We start from the raw sequence: 20,327 nt of genomic DNA, 5'->3' as shown, positions 1-20,327 counted from the left end.
TTTTATACAGTGAATATATTATGATATACTGTGTTTCCCATTATTAGATAACCTTTTCAATTACTTATAACATTGCAAAACTTTAGGTTGAAATTGTCTATGCTGGGTGTCTGCATCAAGTGGACCTTTTTGTAAAATTTTGGCTAAAAACAGTTCATCTATTTTTGAGAATGAATTGTGGGAAAAATATGTTGAATGAGGCAGGGTCCTGGGGGGGAATACTATGTGATCCTGTATTTTAAAGACTGTCTGGTAATTAAAGTTGAGTGGATAATTGTTGTTGCTGCTGTTCAGTGACTGAACTGAACAATTGACAAAAAATTGTTTCACTTCATGTTGAGTGATACATTTTATTCAATGTGAAACATAGTTTCATTTCAAGTTTTTTAATCATTTATTATAAAATTGCAGTAAAATTCAAATCAAAGGCTTGTGTAATCAAAAAAAATTTAACTTAAACTATCAAAAAGGAACATTACAGATTTTTTTCAGATTTTTTTTGACTGAAGCAATTCAGCAGATTTGACCCACATTTACAATTTTTTTTGTCAAACCTAATCACGATTTCCTGGCAAAAGTACACAAAATATTTCATCTAGCTCTAATCATGCAGAAGGGTGCCAGTGCCAAATACAGATTACACGGGAAATCTTAATTTTGGCATTGCTTAACTTTTGAGTGCTTGACTTTGTTACTTCAATAATATTCTTTTGACTTAGTTTTTGTGTGTATACATTTATTACATGAATAGTAAAATAGTTGAATGTCATAATACAGGTATTGTTATCAGAATATAGCTACAGTACAGTTATAGTTTTCATACGTGTAATTACTACTGTTGGAAGCTTCACTTAATACCAGAATTATTTATTGTAGTTTTAAAATTCTGGTCATTAATTACATGGTAAGTATATTGTGATTACTCTGCAGTTATACTTTTAAATACATATTTATATCTAAATTGTATAACTAGAAGTTTAACATAATGGTTAGTGGTGCTGTAAGACAGGCTTGGGAAGCAGGCTGCGGATGGTGCTTTAGCACTCCGGTTTTGCACTCAGCTTTCTTGCACCCAGGTTTTGCACCCAGCCCTGCTGTCGACCACTTGCTGGTTTCACCAACCCCGAGTCCTAGGTGGGGTCCTACTAGGCCTCTCAGTTTCTATTGACCTCATCAGCTTCACCATTTCCAGGATTCTATTGGCTTCATGGGCGCCATCAGCCTTCATGGGCTCTCCCCAGGGTCTAGGCCACCAGTCCTGGAAGCTCTGCGACCCAGAGTCCCACTATTAACCCCAGGGCTTTGCTCCTGGCTTTGGCTTAGGCCTTAGCAGCTGTCCCTAGTTGTGGGCTCAGCCTGGGGTCAGCGAGGGGCTACTGTTGCCAACTCTCCCAGATTGGATGTCATTGCCATGAATAGCATGTGGCCAGTCCAGGAGAGTTGGCAACCATTAGAGGGGCATGAACAGTGTCCCCACCTTAAAAATAGTTCCAGCGCCATTGCGGTAAGAAAAACAAAATCTAATTTAGTACAGTGTAATGGATAGGAGACGTGTCTATTCTCCGCTTTTGCTCCGAGTTACTCTGTTGCCTTGACTAATTCACTTAATCTGAGATCCTCAGCATTGCAAGCCTACTTCCCCTCCCCCAGCACCCCAGCAGCCTTCTGCTGAGTGGAATCCTCAGGCCCATGCTGGGCACCTGTGTTCCCTATACAGTGCATGGAAACAGGCATTGAAGAAAAGCATGCTCAGAAACCAGGAAGCTGAGCAGGGAGCTTAATAGAGTAGCCAGTAGTGAAATGCTGGGGAGAGGTCTGGGAAGATGGGCTGGAAGATAAGAGGCTCAGTCCTCAAAGTAGCTGACCTGGTAAGTCTGGTTTGCAAGTAATAAATAAAGGTATGTCTACACTACAAAGTTAATTCGAACTAACGTCTGTTAGTTCGAATTAACTTTCATAGGCGCTACACTAGCGCTCCGCTAGTTCGAACTTAATTCGAACTAGCGGAGCGCTTAGTTCGAACTAGGTAAACCTCATTCTACGAGGACTAAGCCTAGTTCGAACTTACTAGTTCGAATTAAGGGCTGTGTAGCCCCTTAATTCGAACTAGTGGGAGGCTAGCCCTCCCCAGCTTTCCCTGGTGGCCACTCCGGCCAACACCAGGGAAACTCTATTGCCCCCCTCCTGGCCCCGGATCCCTTAAAGGGGCACGGGCTGGCTACAGTGCCTGTGCCAGGTGCAAGTCTGCCAGCACCCAGCTAGCAGACCCTGCACCTGGCACGGCTCGAGCCAGCCACCCGATGCCTTCCAGCCCTCCCCCTCTTCCCGGGACCAGGCTGGCGGCTCCCGGGAGCTTGGCCGGGACCGCAAGAGGCGGGCACCCGCCTGGTCTAGTGCAGACATGGTGGACCTCGTCCACGACCTCCGCACTAGGCACAGGAAAGTGGCCGTCTAGGGCAGGAGAGCTGCCAGCCTGGCCACCCAGGAGCAGGTGTGCATGAAAATCAAGGTGGTCCACTGAGACCCCCGACCCTGAGCCCTGAGCTTACAATGGCCGTACTGGGTCAGACCAAACGTCCATCTAGCCCAGTAGCCTGTCTGCCGACAGCGGCCAACCCTAGGGACCCTGGAGGGGATGGACCGAAGACAGTGACCAAGACATTTGTCTGGTGCCATCCCTCTCCAGCCTTCCACAATCCTTGGGCAGGGACACCACTCCTACCCCTTGGCTAATAGCACTCCATGGACCCAACCTTCATGACTTGATCTCACTTCTCTTTAAACTCTGTTCTAGTTCAAGGCTTCACAGCCTCCTGCAGCAAGGAGTTCCACAGGTTGACACTTTGCTTTGTGAAGAAGAACTTTCTGTTACTAGTTTGAAGCCTGCTACCCATTCCTTTCCATTGGTGTCCTCTAGTCCTTCTATTATGGGAACTTATGAAGAACTTTTCTTGATGCACCCTCTCCACCCCACTCATGCTTTTATAGACCTCTATCCTATCCCCCCTCAGTCTCCTCTTTTCTAAACTGAAAAGTCCCAGTCTCTTTTTAGCCTCTCTTCATATGGGACCTGTTCCAAACCCCTGATCATTGTAGTTGCCCTCGCCTCTCCCACCCTTTCTCTTCTCCTCTCCCACCTCCTTTTCCCAGTCTCCCCCAGTTTTGTTCAATAAAGAGAGATTCTATTTTTGACCACACGTTTTCTTTATTTTGTACATCAGGAAGTGGGGCTAGGGAAGGGTAAGTGGAAGGAGGTGAGGGAGGAAGGGGGTACGAGCCCCCGATGGGGAGGACTGGGCTGGCTCTGCGGGCTTCTGGGGGTGGAAGCTCTCCTGCAGCCTCCCAATTGCCCCCTCTCCCCAGATGGCAGCCTGCGGCAAGTGCAGCCGGTCTGATGGCCGAGTGCTGTGATGTGCCCAGTGTGGGCACTCAGGGCACTCCAAGCCAGGACTGCTTTGCAAGCGGGGCTCCCCTGAGAACTGTCTGTCCGGGGTGGGGGTCGGGTCCCTTTAAGCACAGCCCTCGGCTAGCCTGAGGCAGCAGCTCCACGCTCTACGTCCTCATCTGATGCCCTGCCGGCACTGCTTCCGGCCATCCTTAAGCCTGGTTCAGGGTCCACTTAATGTGGACATGCTAGTTCGAATTAGCAAAACGCTAATTTGAACTAGTTTTTTAGTCTGGATGCGCTAATTCGAATTAGCTTAGTTCGAATTAACTAATTTGAACTAAGTTAGTTCGAATTAGCGCTGTAGTGTAGACATACCCTAAGACTCTCCCCCCTCTCACGATGCTCAGATGTGAACCGTGTCCTGGATTTAAGTGACTTTTCTGGCTTATGTGCCTAGGAAGCCTGGGCACTAACTGCTGAAGTTTTCACTAGCTTAATTAGGGTTAGCAGAAGATTTCAAAAAGATACTGGACACACTTGATCTCAGAAGAGGGGAGGCGGGAAGCAGGGCTGGCCAGGAGAGGATTGGGGGGAGCGGGGCTGGCCAGAAGGGGCTCGGGGAGTGGGGCTGGCCTGGGCGCATGCAGATCCTGCGGTGCTGCCCGTCCCGTGCATGGTCCAGGTGGGGCACATGGGCGAGTCCAGCCCTGGGGATTCCATCCTGCCCTCACCCTCACCCCCACCCCATCTCCCTCCTCTCTACTGCATAGTTGCATACTGCCTTGCTGCTAGACACTCTCATGCAGTATGAGCGTGTCTACCAGCCAGGCAGTTCACAACTACAGACTGATACTCATGATGATAATAAAACTTAATTAGAAAATACCTGACAGAAAGCTTAAATACCGGAGTAATCAGTTCAAAACTGGACACCTGGCAACCCTAGGCTTAATACCTTTCTCACTCATCCTACTTTCCCCTGTGCCCATGGCTGCCTTTTGGGCATGGGCTGTGCTGACACCCTGCCACATCCCCAGCTATCAATGCCTACGCCCCGTGGTGTTTAAAGCATGTTCAGGTTCAGGACTGGGCCCCATTTCCTCCCTCCCAGTTTGGATCTCACTTCAAGGCTTCTGGGGAATATCAAGGGGAGCTCCAAGGAGGTTGATAGCTGTAGGGCAGCATTAGGGCTTTGTGACTGTGGACTGGTAGAAACTCAGGTGCCTGTGGGGATAGGCAGAAGATGAGCATCACTTCTGAAAATGTCATTGGTGCCTAAATGCTGGAGTTCAGACACCTAAGTACTATTGAAGGTCTGGGCCTTTATCTCTTTATGCCTCTGCCCCTCTCTCCATGTGTGATATTTGATGGCAGATTCTTTGGTGCAGGGACTCTCACTATGTGACTGTACAGTGCCTAATGTAATGAGGCCCTTGTAGTAATGAATCTGTAAAAATAATTTTATCTAATCTGGAATCACAAATGCAAAAAGGTAGTCATCATAAAGAAGTGATTGTTGCATGGCATCACTATGGGGTAAGATTAAGGTTGTTTGAAGGGGAAAAGGTAGGGTTTTTAATATTTCCATATAGCAAACAAGGCTTTGGTTATTATATTTTGCATGTAATCTATCATCTTATTTTTAACAAAATCTGAGGTATTTCTACAGTATACTGGCAGATCTGTTCGTTTTCACACATTGTTTGGACTTGTTTTAATTGTGTTATTGTTTAAGTTGACTTTTTATGAAGTTATATTAATTTGGTTGTGAACATGAGAGTAGGCACAGAATTAAGTATTAAGAATATGAGTTGAAGATGTTGAGTTTTTTACATGGTGGAGTAGGAGGATAGAGAATTTACTAGAACTAAATCTCTTCTAAGCATCACGTAAGTTTCTTATCACTTTGTCACTGTCAGCTGTGGGTGTCAACTCAGTGAAGCAGACATTCCTTCAGCATGTCTTTCCTATTCCAGGACCTCCTTATCTTCCTTGGAGGGCCAGCTGCTTTTAAAATAAACATAAACATTGTTTCTTTGCTTGGGGGAATATTGTTTTTTATATAGGGGCAAACTGTAACGTTAAACTAAATGGCTTACAAGGCGTAAACATGCATATGGCCATCTAGGCAAACATGGTTTTATATTGCTGTACTGTTGTCTTTACAAGATTTCAAAGTTCTGTTGTTAACACAGTTTTTGTTGGGTGATTTTAATATGCCAGTGTTAGTGAAAGGTAATATACAGTGTATATATTGTATGACTCAATTTACTGTCTTTTCTTTTTTCTGCATAATTTCTACTAATGCTGATGATAGATGGTATGAACTACAATAATAATAAATGACAGGACGAGGACCCAGACAAGACCCAGAGATCATGCTGAGCAACAGAGTAGGCAAAAAAGCTGATGGATAGCACATGTGTTTCCCATGTGTTATGACAGATAAGCCTGACTGCTATGAAATGGTTTCTTTCTGTGTTGAAGGAACACTTGTGATATATTGAAATAATAGGGTTTGTGAGGAAGGAGGATGGTACTGGCAGAAATGTGGCAGTAGTTCTTGGTGCGGCATTGCAAGAGTTTGCCATGATAATCCACACTATGTCAAGAATTAGTGTGGATCATAATTAGAGGTTACTCGCAGCACATATGTACTATTAAATGGTAGCGTGTGTTAAAGACAACCCTATATTAATGCAGCATTAGGGCTTCACTGTTTAAATGCTGAAATCACAAGATGCAGAAGTTAAGGTATATAGAGATGCTTTGTCTTGCAGTGGAATATGTCTCTTTTTCTAGTTAAAAATTTGTCTTGATGAAGCATATCAAGAACTGCAGGGGGGAGACCTCAGAGTCTTCTCCTTGGCTTCTGATGCAGTTCTTGTTCCTCAGTCACTTCTTCTCTTCCCTGTGATTGGTGGCAAACCCTGTGCTGCTCTATTCTGCTCTTTAGTCAGCCCTTCCTAGTTTTACCACCACCTTTTTCCCACTGGGCGTGGGGAAATTACAACAGAACTCAGTACAATTTTAAAACCTTTTTATAATGGCATCTTCAGTATTGCTTCCTAGCCCCTTCCTTATATAGCTCAATGTTTTCTTTTCTTTTTGATTGCTAGTGCACACAGAGCAGATGTTTACATCAGGCTGTCTACAATCACCAGCAGGGCTTTCTTGAGCGGCTACAGTTAATTTTGAACTCAGTATGAGTAGCTGAAATGATCACTTCAGATGTGCATCACCACGTACTTAATTAGATTGTATTTCACCTACAGTTATGCTGCCCATTCATTCTAGTTTGGTTAGGTCCCTTTGGTGTCCCAAGTGCTCCCAAAATACCAACTTTTACAGTGACATGTACTAGACAATTTCTAGGTTAGGTTAGTAAATAGACCAAGGAAAACTTATTCCCAAATGCTGGGTACCAGCATTCGCTGAGTAATTGTTTAATCTTGTTGATGTCCTGGCTAGCCTTTCTTCAGCTCTTCTTTACTTTCTTCTTTGCCTCATTATGTCATAGCTGAAATTAGTTTGTAAGTTCTTTGAGACAGGGAACTTGTTTTGACTTTTGAGGCCCCTAGTACATGGACAGAAGATTTTTGTGGAGCTTGAGATTTCCTGGCTTTCTTCTTTTCCCCTGCTAAAGTAGCAAATGTTCTAGACCAGAGTTCTAGTACTTTGAAAATTAATTGTTAATTATTGAAAACTGTACCTGTCTTAAAGCCATTTGTTAGTGCATAGATCATTCATGCTGTAACTATATTTCATTTAAAACCTTAATATAAAATAAGTATGGCCATAGTGGGTCAGGTAAAAGGGCTATCGGCCCAGTATTCTGTCTTCTGATAGTGACCATTGTCAGGTGCCTCGGAGGAAATGCACAAGAGAGGTAATCGTGAAGTGGTCCACCCACCATTACCCATTCCCAGCTTCTGGCAAACAGCATCGGGACACCATCCCTGCCCATCCTGGCCAATAGCCATTGATAGACCCCATTAACATTTAGCTCTTTTTTTGAACCCTGTTAAAGTCTTGGCCTTCACAAGATCGTCTGGCAAAATGTTCAAGAGGTTAACTCTGCATCATGTGAAAAATACTTCCTTTTCTTTGTTTTAAACCTGCTACCAATTAATTTCATTTGGTGACCTCCTAGTTCTTGTATTATGAGAATAAGCAAATGTTGTTTACTCTGTTTTTTCCACACCGGTCATGAGTTTATAGATCTCTATCATATCCCCACTTAGTTTCTTTTTTGCAAGTTGAAAAGTCCCAGTTTTATTCATCTGTCCTCATATGGCAGCCATTCCATACTCCTAATCATTTTTGTTGGCCTTTTCTGAACAGTTTCCAATTTCAATATATCTCTTTTGAGATGAGGCGACCACATCTGCATGCAGTATTCAAGATTTTGGTGAACCGTGTATTTATATAGAGGTAATATGATATCTGCTGCTTTATTATCTATCCTTTTCTTAATAATTGCCAACATTCTGTTCACTTTTTTTGACTGCCGCTGCCCATTGAGAGGATGTTTTCAAATAACCATCCACAATAACTCCAAGATTTTTGACTGGTAACATCTAATTTAGACCCCATAATTTATATGTATATTTGGGATTGTGTTTTCCAGTATGCATTACTTTGTTTTAATCAACTTTGATTTTCATCTGCCTTTTTGTTGTCCGGTCATCCAGTTCTGAGAGATCCATCTGAAGTTCTATTCTTTCTGTGTGGGATTTAACTATGGCCCATTCTATATTGGAAAATTACTGCACAGTAAATCAGCCCTCAGCACTCTAATTTTCAAGGTGTCCATACTGGCAAAGCACTTAATATGCACTAGCTCTGTAGTAGCTGTACTCTAAGTAAACCACCTCAATGAGAAGTGTGAAGATTGCTGCAGTGGACACCCCGGTGTAGTACTGCGTCATAACTGGTCTCCCGCATCGTTCCTACAATGCCTGTTCTTGCACCTCTGGTCATCTGAACTCTACTACCCTGCTCTTGGGTGACCAAACCCAGAACTGTCCTTTGCATTCTTCTGGAAACTTGAAAGTCCCTTTCCTGATTGCTCGGCAGCTCATGGTGTTTCTCAGCACCTCTTCCCAGCTGGCCATGCCTGCTCCATGCACTAGGAATTACCCTGTGTGGAGCCATGCTGAGGTGCTAGACCTCATCAGCATTTGGGGAGAAGAGGCAGTCCAGTCCTAGCTGCGCTCTAGCTGTAGAAATTATGATACCTATGGGAAGTTCTCAAGATGCATGTCTGAAGAAGGATATGACTGGGATACACTGTAATGCAGGGTCAAAGTGACGGAGCTGTGAAATACCTACCAGAAGGTACAGGAAGCAAACCGCCAATCTGGTGCTTCATCCATGACTTGCATATTTTACAAAGAGCAGGATGATATACATGGAGGCTCCAAAGACGCCCGTGGATTTTCTGGGAGTTCAAAGGCCATCTAACAATGGACTGAGCCAGTAAGAGGAAGTTGTGTCCAAGTGTGCAGAGGAAGTGAGGGACCCAGAGCCAGAGGACTCGGACTCCACAGATGCAGTCAGGAGCTGTTTTGTACCCCTGATGAGGCGAGCCAGTCGCAGCCCTCAGAGGCTGCGGATGATGAGCCTGGGAAGTGGATTGGGTCTCAGGATGTGCTCAAGCAAGTTCCCGAAGTAGGTAGGCTACAGAAAGAAGGCTTGGTTCTGTTGCTGCTACCAGCACAGGGGCACTCAGATGCTGAAAAGGTCATTGATGCAATCTCTTGCATCTCGGTAATCTGCCTCTCCGATCTCATCAAGTGTCATGCAGCTGCTGTGCCACACGTCTTCACAGATTTGCTGGCAAAACAAACATGGTCTTTGTCCATTGAAGACTGACATTTCTTCACCCGCTGTGCTGTCAGCGGGAGAGGTACCATTACTGCATAAAACCAAGCCACATATGGTCCCTGATGGAACTTGTAATTGAGTAAAAGACCCTCCTTTGCTTCCCTGTTTACTCTAATCAGTGAAATGGGCATCTCCACTTCCCCCACAGTGATCTTCTAGTCCAGGAGGAGAGTCCCAGCTAGTAGCTTCCTGAACAGGCCAGTGTTCTGAAAGATGTGGGTGTCATGTATCTTTCCTGACTCGCCTGTGTAAATGTCCATGAAATGCCCATGGTGATCTACAAGTACCTGTAAAGCCATTTAGAAATACCCCTTGGGGTTAATATACTCAGCGGCTAGATGGTCTGAATTGGAATTGGAATATGTGGTGGAATATCTATTGTCCCACCACAGTTTAGAAAGCCCATTCCTGCAAAGCCATCCACATTTTCACAAATGATGCCCAGAACCACAGTCTTACAGAGAAGGATGTGATTGATGGTCCTCTACACTTCCATCAGCATGAGCCTAACAATTCACTTTCCTACTCTGGACTCCTTTTTAAAAAATTGGCGTCACATTAGCTACCCTCCAGTCATTTGGAATAGAAGCTGATTTAAATGAGCTGTTACAGACCACAGTCAGTAGATTTACAATTTCACATTTGAGTTCCTTCAGAAGAAATATTGGATCTTTTCATATTCCTAGTCTGTTATATTTTTTCAATAGTAAACTAAAACCTAGTTTGTCTAATTTTTACTTTCTTATTAAAAATAATTAGTTTTAGTAAATATTGTTGATGGAGTTCTTTTCTGGTTTGTTCTTCATCACCAATGCCTTTCTCTGAACTCTAAATCCATAGGAGACAAAATGATATCATACTTGTTGCAGCATTATTTTCCAGCTATAAACAAAAAGGTGCCTTGCACTTCCCACCCAGAAAAGTGAAATTGACATGATCCTCGAAAGGTTTCTTTTTCACTTCCTTCTTAAAAAATAGCTAAACATATGCCATAAGCCTTTTCCCTGCAGCCTGGAGTGCATGCTGACACAAATAGTATCACAGTGCCTTTCACATACAGTACTTTTGGTGTTCAAGCTGGGCAGCCCAGTGGTACGGGGGAATTGAAGGGGACGGCTTGTGGCTCCTGTGGACCAAGGGCTAGGGCAGCGCTGGGCCAAATGCAGTGCCGGGAGAAAGAGAGGGGTTTGGCAAAGGGAGACTACTTACCTGTGCTGGTGGCCGGCAAGATAGCGAACCCAGCCCTCAACTGGCCACTTTATTCCTAGAATCATAGAATTCTATACTGCCTCCAGTATTCACTCTGCAGTATAGCCTCCCTCCTCTCTGCCCCCTCCCTTTTCTTGTTATAGAAAGCAATTGAATTACAGGCATTTCCCATTGCCCTGGCACAACCAAACGCTGACATTGTTTTAAATTAAGATAAGAGGAAGCTGCATACCAAATTTGGTGTTACTGTTTAGGTAACAAATGTATTTGCAGACAGACTCGCAGACAAACATATACACAAATCTCTTACAAATCTATCTATCTATCTATATTTTAAGTAGGACAGTGAAATATGCTAGTAGTTAACTGGGTTACTGTGAATTTCAGTTATGGCCCTTTCCTTTCATGCCAAGACCTCTCTGGATACCTACAGCAAATGAAAAAATGTACTTATCTACAAAAAGAAATCCATTAGAGAGAGAGTGAGTGTAGCTAAGTGATCTCTTGTCACAGTTTGATACATGAGGCACACAATCCTGACCTCATCGGATTTGATAACAAAACGCCCTTTGACTTCAGTGGAGCCAGATTTTTCTACAAGCGTTTAACCCCATTACTACTTTACTGTGTGTGTTTAACCCAATTACTATTTTACTTTGTGTGTATGTCAATACACATGCTACCTATGTATGTATATACACATATTCTCTGTATACTCTGTAAGATATTTATATATCATACAAAAACTACATTAAAACATTAGTAAGCTTGCAAAATTAAGGACTCAGAAGTTCAAATATGATAGAATTAAGTTGATCTGTGTAACTCCTCTTTCATATGTTGTCCTCCCTCCCCCATTTCCCATATCTGGCTCTTGTCTCTTCTGTACTTGAATCAGGCAGCTTCCTCCTCCATGAGGCCTGAAGGGGCAGGGGGGAGGAGGGGGAGGGAGAGACAAGTGTCACTGACCAAACAGGAAGGACAGGTATTTGGATGAGATTGTTGCAGGGGTAAACCTTGCTCGGCCTTGTGCTGGAGTCTTGCATCCAGTTTTTGGGCCCCTAATACAGAAAGGATGCAAAGAAATTGGAGCAAGTCCAGTAGAGGGTAACAAAAATGATTAGGGGAACATAAGTATTTAGTATGCAGAAGAGAAGAATGAGGGGGGATTTAATAACTTCAGCTTCCTGAAGGGGGGGCTCCAAAGAGGTTGGAGCCAGGCTAATTCTCAGTGGTGGCAGATGACAGAACAAGTCATAGTGTTATCAAGTGTGGGGGAGAGGTCTAGGTTGGCTATTAGGAAAAGCTATTCCACTTGAAGGGTGGGGAAGCACTGGAATGGGTCCTAGAGAATCTCCATCCGTAGAGATTAAGGTCAGGCTTAACAAAGCCCCGTCTGGAATGATTTAATTGGGGTTGGTCCTGCTTTGAGATACCTTCTGAGGTCTCTTCCAACCCTAATCATCTAAGTTTCTGTGTTCATTGCAAATAGAATCTTTTGGATATTTGGGCAGATTTTCATGTGTGGCAAAAGTACATCCATCAGAGGGGTGGCTGTGTTTGTCTGTATTTGCCAAAAATTAAAAAAAAATAATATAGAGGAGTCCTGTGGCACTTTAAAGACTAACAGATTAAAATCCAGGACAAATTAAAAAGTACAACCATGATTCAAAGGCCAGAATTTTGGCCTTCCCCTACAAGCCATGATGGTCCAAAAGGCATTCAGAGGAAAGATTGCCAGAGTATTTTTCCCTAGCACTGTTCTTGAAAATTAGCTGAAAGGTTTTGGCTGTGAAATTTCTTCAAAAAAATTTCACCAGGAGGCAGGTACCCATTGTGGATAATATTAGCCAAAACAGATGGACACAGTTATTAAACAACTGAAAACAGAGTTTTATAGTGGTAAGTCTTAAAATATATTAAATCGTGCTACCATCCCCACTTATATGTGAACATACAACACTGAAAGTACTGAAGGTAGCAAACATCTGATGTCAAAATATGACAAGAAATTGACATAGTTGCTTTCTGTACACAGTGAAATGTTTTTATTTTGCATCATTGATTTCTTCTTAAATACTGAAGTAGAAAACGAGGACAAGCTTTGAATGTTTACAACTAGATGCAGCTGGCACATAAGATCTCTGTAATTTTGACTCTTTAATATGTGAATGACACGTCATTCTTTTTAACCTTCAGTTTGTACCTGTACATAATCTAACAGAACTGAAAATATGATACATCTTTAATACAGCTATATAAAAACTCAGCTAATGGCTGAACATAACTCATTCCAATTAACGTATCAGCTATTTTCCATTTTCCTTGCAATAAGGTAGTATTTTAGTGTTTTATAAACATCAACTGAGTAATGCCATCAACACATTATCTCAATGTTAGATGGGTAAACTGAAGTACCATGAGGTTATGACTTGCCGAGTGTCATAGCACAACAGTGGTAAAGCCAGGAGGAAAACCCAAGATTCCTGACTCCTATTCCAATGTTTTACTCTTTAGTTATACTTTCTTTCCTGTAATACATAGTGCCTGTTTCAAGAATATACAGTCTTATCAGGTGGGCTCAGAACTTGGGACTCCACAAAAATGTGCATGGTAAAATATTAAATCACATCTTCATTTAGCAGATTGAGTCTAAACATTCCAGGCAGTTAATCACATCTCATGTGATTCTGTATTCCTTGAGCGAAATAACTTACTGTACCCATCAAAGAAGCACCAGCAAATACTTTATTCAAAGGCAATTTTGGCCACCACCTGTCTTGTTTCTTGACTCTTTGCAGGATGATTTAAGTTGAGGGCCACTTTATACCTAGAAGAGAGGTCACTAGGATGAAATGGACCCTTTGAAGAAGTTAACCAAGCTAACCTAACATTTCCCAGCAGGAAATTTTCCCACAACTACTACACCTTGAAATTACAAATGCTCTGATATGTACCAACAAAATTCTATGTTGGTTTTGAAGAACCTTGTTACCTGTTTTTTTTTTCCAAACTATAAACTCATTGTGGGTTCAGTCTACTTGAACCACTTGAGTTTGGTGTGTGGGTGAAGCTTCAGAGGAAATTTTTTTTGTTTTTTGTCCCATCACTGGTAAAACATAGTTTGAAGTTCAGATGCAGCTATCTTGTCTTTCAACTTCATTCATTAAATGCTTTCATGTCTTTTCACTTTAGTTAAGGTGATATGGTGTGAGAGAGACACTAATTAACACACACAATCAAAGCTCTCCAAACACTCTTGGCCATGTATGGTCTCCTTACTCATTTTGCATGAGAGGTGTAAAATATACAAGGGAGGGAGAGAGAGAGAGAGAGACTTTAGCCCTTTCCTGAGAGGTGCTTAGTACCATTGGCTCAAGCATATGCATTATCAAACTCAGTGTAGGTTACATAGAGTGGTGTTCTGTGATAATTTTTACTACTGCTTTATCTCACTGCCCAACTCCCAAATGACTCTTTTAATTTCAGGATTTATCCTGATGAGAATAAATAAAACCATTTAATAGAGAATAAGCACCTATGCACCCAAACAAATGTAGTAATATTTAGCCCAAATACTGTTTTTTAAAAGACTCTAACATTATGTGCTAGTATGCTATTCAAGACTCATTGGGGAAATGAATTTAAAAATGCTGCCATCTGTTTACCTCGTATTTGATGTGAGGATGAAAAAAAACTTAGTATCAAAGTCATATTACATCATTAGTTTTTCAGCAAAAATGGTAAATATACTGTCCATATAAATATGTTCTTAGTTGTTGTGGTTTCTCGAAATGCTATTTCAACAGCATTTTAGTATTTTTTCCCCAAAAAAACATGCTTACTGTGACATTTGTCAACTAAATCCAGCGATCATCACTTCCAATCTGTAGGAGAATATTTTGCTCTAGTTGTAACAGCTGGAGCAGCAGCAGCACCTGACTCCCTGTTGAGCTCCAACAGCAACTGTATTCACAGCTTCAAAGTTGAATTCAGGTCTGTCACAGAGACATATGCTGTTGGATTCTCTAGTCTTCCTGCCTTTAGATATTAGTTACTTGATCTCATCTTTGAATTTAGTGGAGTTTATGCAGTTCTGCCCACTTCTTTACAAGAACTTACACAAAATGCCTTGTGAAATTGTAACAGCCATTATTTGTGACCATTTGTTTTGAAAGATGTTTCTGAATGTCTTTGTGCTCGAGATTTTGTATACCACTTCAAAACGGATTTTTCTGGAGAGTGGTAGAAAGTAGAAATGCAACCAATCATTAAATCATACATGTTTAGCCTATTGGTCAAAAATGTTTTGTTTTATCTTTCGGTACAGTTTTCAAAAACATAAGAGAAAAAGGTATAATTTGGCTCCAGGATTGCTTTAATCAGTTACGCTGATGTTAATGCAGAGCAACTCCATGGACTGCATCTGTTACTCTGGATTTACCCCAACACAACTGATGGCAGAACTGATTCGTGGTTTCCACAATACAGACTATTACATGTGTAATGACAATCAAGAAGAACTTTGCTTTCCATGTATATTAAACTGCTCTATTATTTACTTATTTCTGTGGGGCTAATAGGAGAGGCAAAGAACCGATAGCAGCCATTTTGTAATTCTTGTGGCCTGTGATAGATATTGAAGACCCAGAAAAAAGAGACAGGAAAAAAATGAGAGGCAGGAGTAAAGGAGGTTAAGGAAGAGAGATTGTACAAAGACCTGAGGGTATGTTGCTTTAATGACCAATGTGGAGGTTTTAACAATGAAGGAATAACCATCTGGGAGAAGATAGCCTGAACTGTGAAGTCTGAGAGGTCACGCTATTTTTAATGCACCCCTCATTATGGGAGAGTTTGTGTTGGGAGATTGCAAAGGGGCAAGGACAGAAGTGAAAAAAGTCAATTATTGCATGTTAATTGTTCTCTGCATCTCTAGAAACCTAACTTTACTTTAGTTAGAGGCACAGGATTGTTTGTTTTATATACTTAAGTTGCTTCAGTATCTCTTTAGGCAATAGCATGTCCTGTCTGCTATTCACTTCTGTCCATTAAACAAAGTGTGTGTATTTAGTTGGCTTTTACCCTGCAAATTGAACACAATTATAGACCTCCTCGAGGTTATTAGCTGAGATAATTATGTTATGATCTTCCTTGCTTCCTCTCTTCTTTCCAAAAGAGCCTCTCCCACTTATCCTGGACCCTTGTTAAGTGATGCTGTAACTAGACGTAAACTTTTTAGCAAACTTTCTATAACCGGTTTACCTTCTGTGAGCTCCATCTCAGCTCCTTTCTCCTTGGTACATTCCTCCATGTTCATTCCTTGATAGCATGTAGTGTTAGAAGTGCAAGCTAGGGAAAGGGGCAGGAAGAGGGATTCTGCTCATCTCAGAGAGAAATTTCAGTTTGGTTTTGGCTCTCAATGGTCAAAAAATTCTCCATCCAGGCACTATAGAATATCTAGTGATACACCAGTTACAGCATAATGAGCACCTCAGAATTAACTAATATCCTGCAGGATCAAGAAAGGCTAGCATTTTTTAAAAATAATAATCCTATGTTAGTGTTAATTATCAGCTGTTCACTAATCAGGTTACTGCCTGAGTTATTTTCTTTAGGGGATCATTAGCTTATTATCATAAAGTGGCCCTGCCTAGAGAACTCTCCTGTGGCAGGCCAATGCATGAGAGATGTGCCTACCTCAGTTGCCTTTTGAGTTCAGAAACTTTTGGAATAGTCTTTCTGAATCAATAGGTGTATATAATATATACACACTCCTTGTGGGGCTAATCTATACTATTATAAAAGGAGAGGTGTCTGTCACATTGTCTGTCACGGAGAACATTTGAGAAGACTTGAGAAGTTTCTGGGGGAGGCAGCCTTGCAGCCCCATCTACAGCCCCTTCTGCTAAGGCCCTCCCCCTATCATGGGGAGGAGAGGAGGAGGAGGAGCACTCCGCTACGGGGTGGGAGGGAAGAGCGTGTCTTCCCAGCATCCCTGGAGCAGTAGGGAGGGAAGAGTCTGCACGGCCCGAGCCTCCCTGCCCTGGGAGCAGCAGGAAAGGAGGAGGGCTCGTGACCCAAGCCTCCCCAGTCCTGAGAGCAGCGGAGAGGAAGAAGATGCCAGGCAATATGTGCCTGCCTCCACTGAGAGCAAGGCTGTCAATTCCTGATATCCTGGGTGGGTCCCCAGCCTTTCAGAGTACATTCTAATCTGTGGCATGGAAGTGTCTGAGCCACCGCCTGTGCATGGTAGAGGGATACTCACATGAAGCTGATGTTGGCACACTCAGGTGCTTGTCTCTTTTTCAAAACAACAGGGAAGAGGCAAAATTCGAGTCTCAATAAATCACTACCGAAACTGACATTTATGTGGTGTTGTGTAGAATACACTCCATGATGGTCACTGGTATTAAGCCTTCTCAGATGCATGCATGACAAAGCATCAATGGCTTGTTGATACTGATAACACATGGTTTTTCATGTCCTATTGCTTAACCATGGCATATTTTGTGGAACATTAAATAAACTTGTTAATTATGCATTGCAGAGAAAGAATTAAATATGCATTGCATTGTGAAATAAATATTTTTGGAAGGGAATCTTCTGCAGAATCCATTCCTGTTACTGTACTGAAATCCTGATTGTTGATAACATTAAAAAAAAAATGAAAACTTCTTAATTTTTCTATTGTCACTGACTAATGCAAATAGTTAACATCCCTCCCATACACTTTTAGATTTGAAGTAATTATCAATGTGCTATGTACAGAATACATGTTTGCTTTTGATTAGAAAGCTGCTTTTGTGTTTTGCTTATGAAAGGGAAATGTTTTGAAAAATGTTCAGATCCTAGCAGAGAAGTATTTTACCTGAGATATAAAAAGAATTTTGATTATAAAATGGACACATTTGATAGACTAGCAGGTAATGGTTTGATTCACTCAGTAGAGACCACTTATGTGAAACTCCTGCTAGTTCTGTCTCAGAGCAGGGTTGAGCTGAACTCGCAAAATGGAGACGACTACACTGAGAAAAGGAGGGCTTCATTCTCATTAAAGTTGTGAAAATAAATAATATTTAGTTCACTAGAAGTACTGAATAGCTGTGTCATTTTGGGTAGACCTGGGGCAAAAAAAATCTATAGTGAACTATTACCATCCAAATACTTTTAAAAACAAATTTGTTAATCCTTCACTCTAAAATATTTATTTCATGCAAAAGTAACATGTTTTTATAGTGTGCACATTTTGCTTTACAGCTTCTCTTTTGAAAGGACTGAAACATGCTAACATTGTTCTGCTTCATGACATCATTCACACCAAGGAGACATTGACACTTGTGTTTGAATATGTGGTAAGTAAAATTAATTTAACATGATAGGTAAGCTTGGAAGAATGTAGTGTTTGTTGGTAAATATTGATTTTTATCATACACACGCAAGCCAACAAAAATTATTCCATCTATGATTTACCAATAGGCAGCCTAATTAAAATGCTGCTTGGAGAACTTTAGAATTTGATTGAAGGCCGTTTACTTTGAACATTTTGACATGAGCTTTCAAAAATGTGTGTATTAAATGATTATAAACTTTTAACATTTTGAATCTTAATATCTACTGTTAAACATTAATTGTCTGACCTCCCTTTCTTATAGCCAGCAACTGTGAAAATTTAAATTGATCAAAATGAGAAAAATAAGAAAAAACAATTTTGATATTGTCCATTGAATTTATGAAAAAATAAAAATTATTTCTGCCAAACCTAATTTTAGGGAATGATCCAAAGTCCATTGAAGTACATGGGAAAAAATCTTTAACATTAACTTTGTTACATGTACATATCAATGGGTGTTATCCATATGATTGAATAGGATTTGTTTTGTAATGGAATATATTGAAATAGAAAAGTAGTCCTGTGTCTGAGTCAGTTAAGTGTCTGTAAGAACACTTTGGGTTGCTGTAATGTTTAACTGACTTTTCATCTAGTTTATGTAGCCTGGGCCTGGCCTATTTGTTGGAATGTTTTTTTTTAAAGTGTTATGATAGATGGTAATTAAAAAAAAGGAAAGGAGAGCAAATAGGATTAAAATCCTCCACAGGTAATCTGTACATCAAACCAATGTGACAAGTGAAAATGGCTTTTGTTGTGACAACCCAGTGCATGGTTTCAGAAAGGATCACCTTTAGATAAGCAGTGTCTGCAAGGAAGCTCTGATGCCTATAATTTAGGCTTTGTAGATTTATTTTTTTCCCCCGAACGATATTTCAGCTATTAATTAAAACTTCAATTTGCATAGTACACAATGTAATGATCTAATTGTGTTCAGAGTATTACTTTCCCAAGTCTTGGGCTTGAACTCCTAATTAATCTTTCTACATTTTCCTAAGACAAACATATGGTACTGGTGTAGAACTACTTTAGCATTTAGCTGTGGAATCATGCAATGTACCATCATAATTAACCTCCCAATTTTCACAGATGGATCTAACAACATGTAATTTATATGAAACAAATGAGACTAGAGAAGGTTTGACTTCAATAGAATATCTCTCATTGTACTGTAGTCAGTAATAGAGATGTAGCCGTGTTAGTGTAGTCTAGCTGAACAAAAAACAGGACTATGTAGCACTTTAAAGACTAGCAAGATGGTTTATTAGGTATGAGCTTTCGTGGGCCAGACCCACTTCCTCAGATCAAATTGTGGAAGAAAATAGGCATGACCATATATACCAAAGGGACTGACAGAGACCAGAAACTTCAGGATCTCTACCAAGCATTTATAAACCTCAATTACCCAGCTGGAGAAATAAAAAAACAAATTGAAAGAGCCAGACGAATACCCAGAAACCATCTACTTCAAGATAGACCCAAGAAAACCAACAATAGAACACACTTGTCATCACCTATAGCCCCCAACTTAAACCCGTCCAACACATTATCAATAAACTACAACCTATACTAGAGCAGGATACTATACTCTGAGAGGCTCTGGGAGACCGACACATCTCCTACAGACAATCACCTAACCTCAAGATGATTCTTACCAACAACCACAGGACATATCACACTAATACCAACCCTGGAACTTACCCTTGCAACAAACCCCGTTGCCAGCTTTGTTCACATATTTACTCTGCTGACACCATTATTGGACCTAACCAATTCAGTTATAAGATCAAGAACATATATTCCTGCTCATCCAGAAATATAATTTGTCATCTTCTGCCGACAGTGTCAGTCTGCTATGTACGTTGGACAAACGTCTCAGACACTTCGCCAAAGAATCAATTCACACAAAACAGTATCACATAGAAAAAACAATTTCTTGCCATTTCAACCAGAAAGGGCATTGTCTCAACGACTTGATTACCTGCATAATGCTTCAAAGACATTGTAACACCAGATTTGAAAGAGAAACCTCTGAAATGTCATTCATGCGGTAAATTTGACAAACTTTACGTCAGGGTCTTAACAAAGACACTAATTATCTTACCCTTTACAAAGATAGCTTCCCCAGTTATCACCTCTAACTCACAGACACTTACCTTCCCCCCCCCCCATTCCTCCTCTGTTCTGAAATTTGATTTGTCCTTTTTATATGTGTTCACTTTTTTTGATTGTATCCCTTTGGTGTATATGGTCATGCATATGTTCTTCCACAATTCGATCTGAGGAAGTGGGTCTGGCCCACGAAAGCTCATCACCTAATAAACCATCTTGTTAGTCTTTAAAGTGCTACATAGTCCTGTTTTTTATTTGTACTGTAGTCAGTAAGCCTCAGCGTTTATTGTGTAATGACTATTAGTTTAAAAAAACACTTACTGATTTACCATAACATTATGG

The 20,327-nt window shown here is 41.1% G+C and overlaps 1 protein-coding gene across 3 annotated transcripts in view; it reads left to right on the top strand.

Annotated features, from left to right (window-relative positions):
• CDK14 (cyclin dependent kinase 14) overlaps positions 1-20,327 on the top strand; it is a 530,833-nt gene that overhangs the window by 226,937 nt on the left and 283,569 nt on the right. For all 3 annotated transcript variants that reach the window (XM_075922396.2, XM_014569231.3, XM_075922397.2), the window contains one exon: positions 17,744-17,838. In XM_075922396.2, coding sequence (XP_075778511.2) covers positions 17,744-17,838 — 95 coding nt within the window. The remainder of the gene's footprint in view (positions 1-17,743; positions 17,839-20,327) is intronic.

Source organism: Pelodiscus sinensis, chromosome 2, assembly GCF_052426305.1.
Source record: "Pelodiscus sinensis isolate ZL-2025 chromosome 2, ASM5242630v1, whole genome shotgun sequence".
NCBI classification, from domain to species: Eukaryota; Metazoa; Chordata; order Testudines; family Trionychidae; genus Pelodiscus; species Pelodiscus sinensis.
This window is presented reverse-complemented; position numbering and strand designations above follow the sequence as displayed.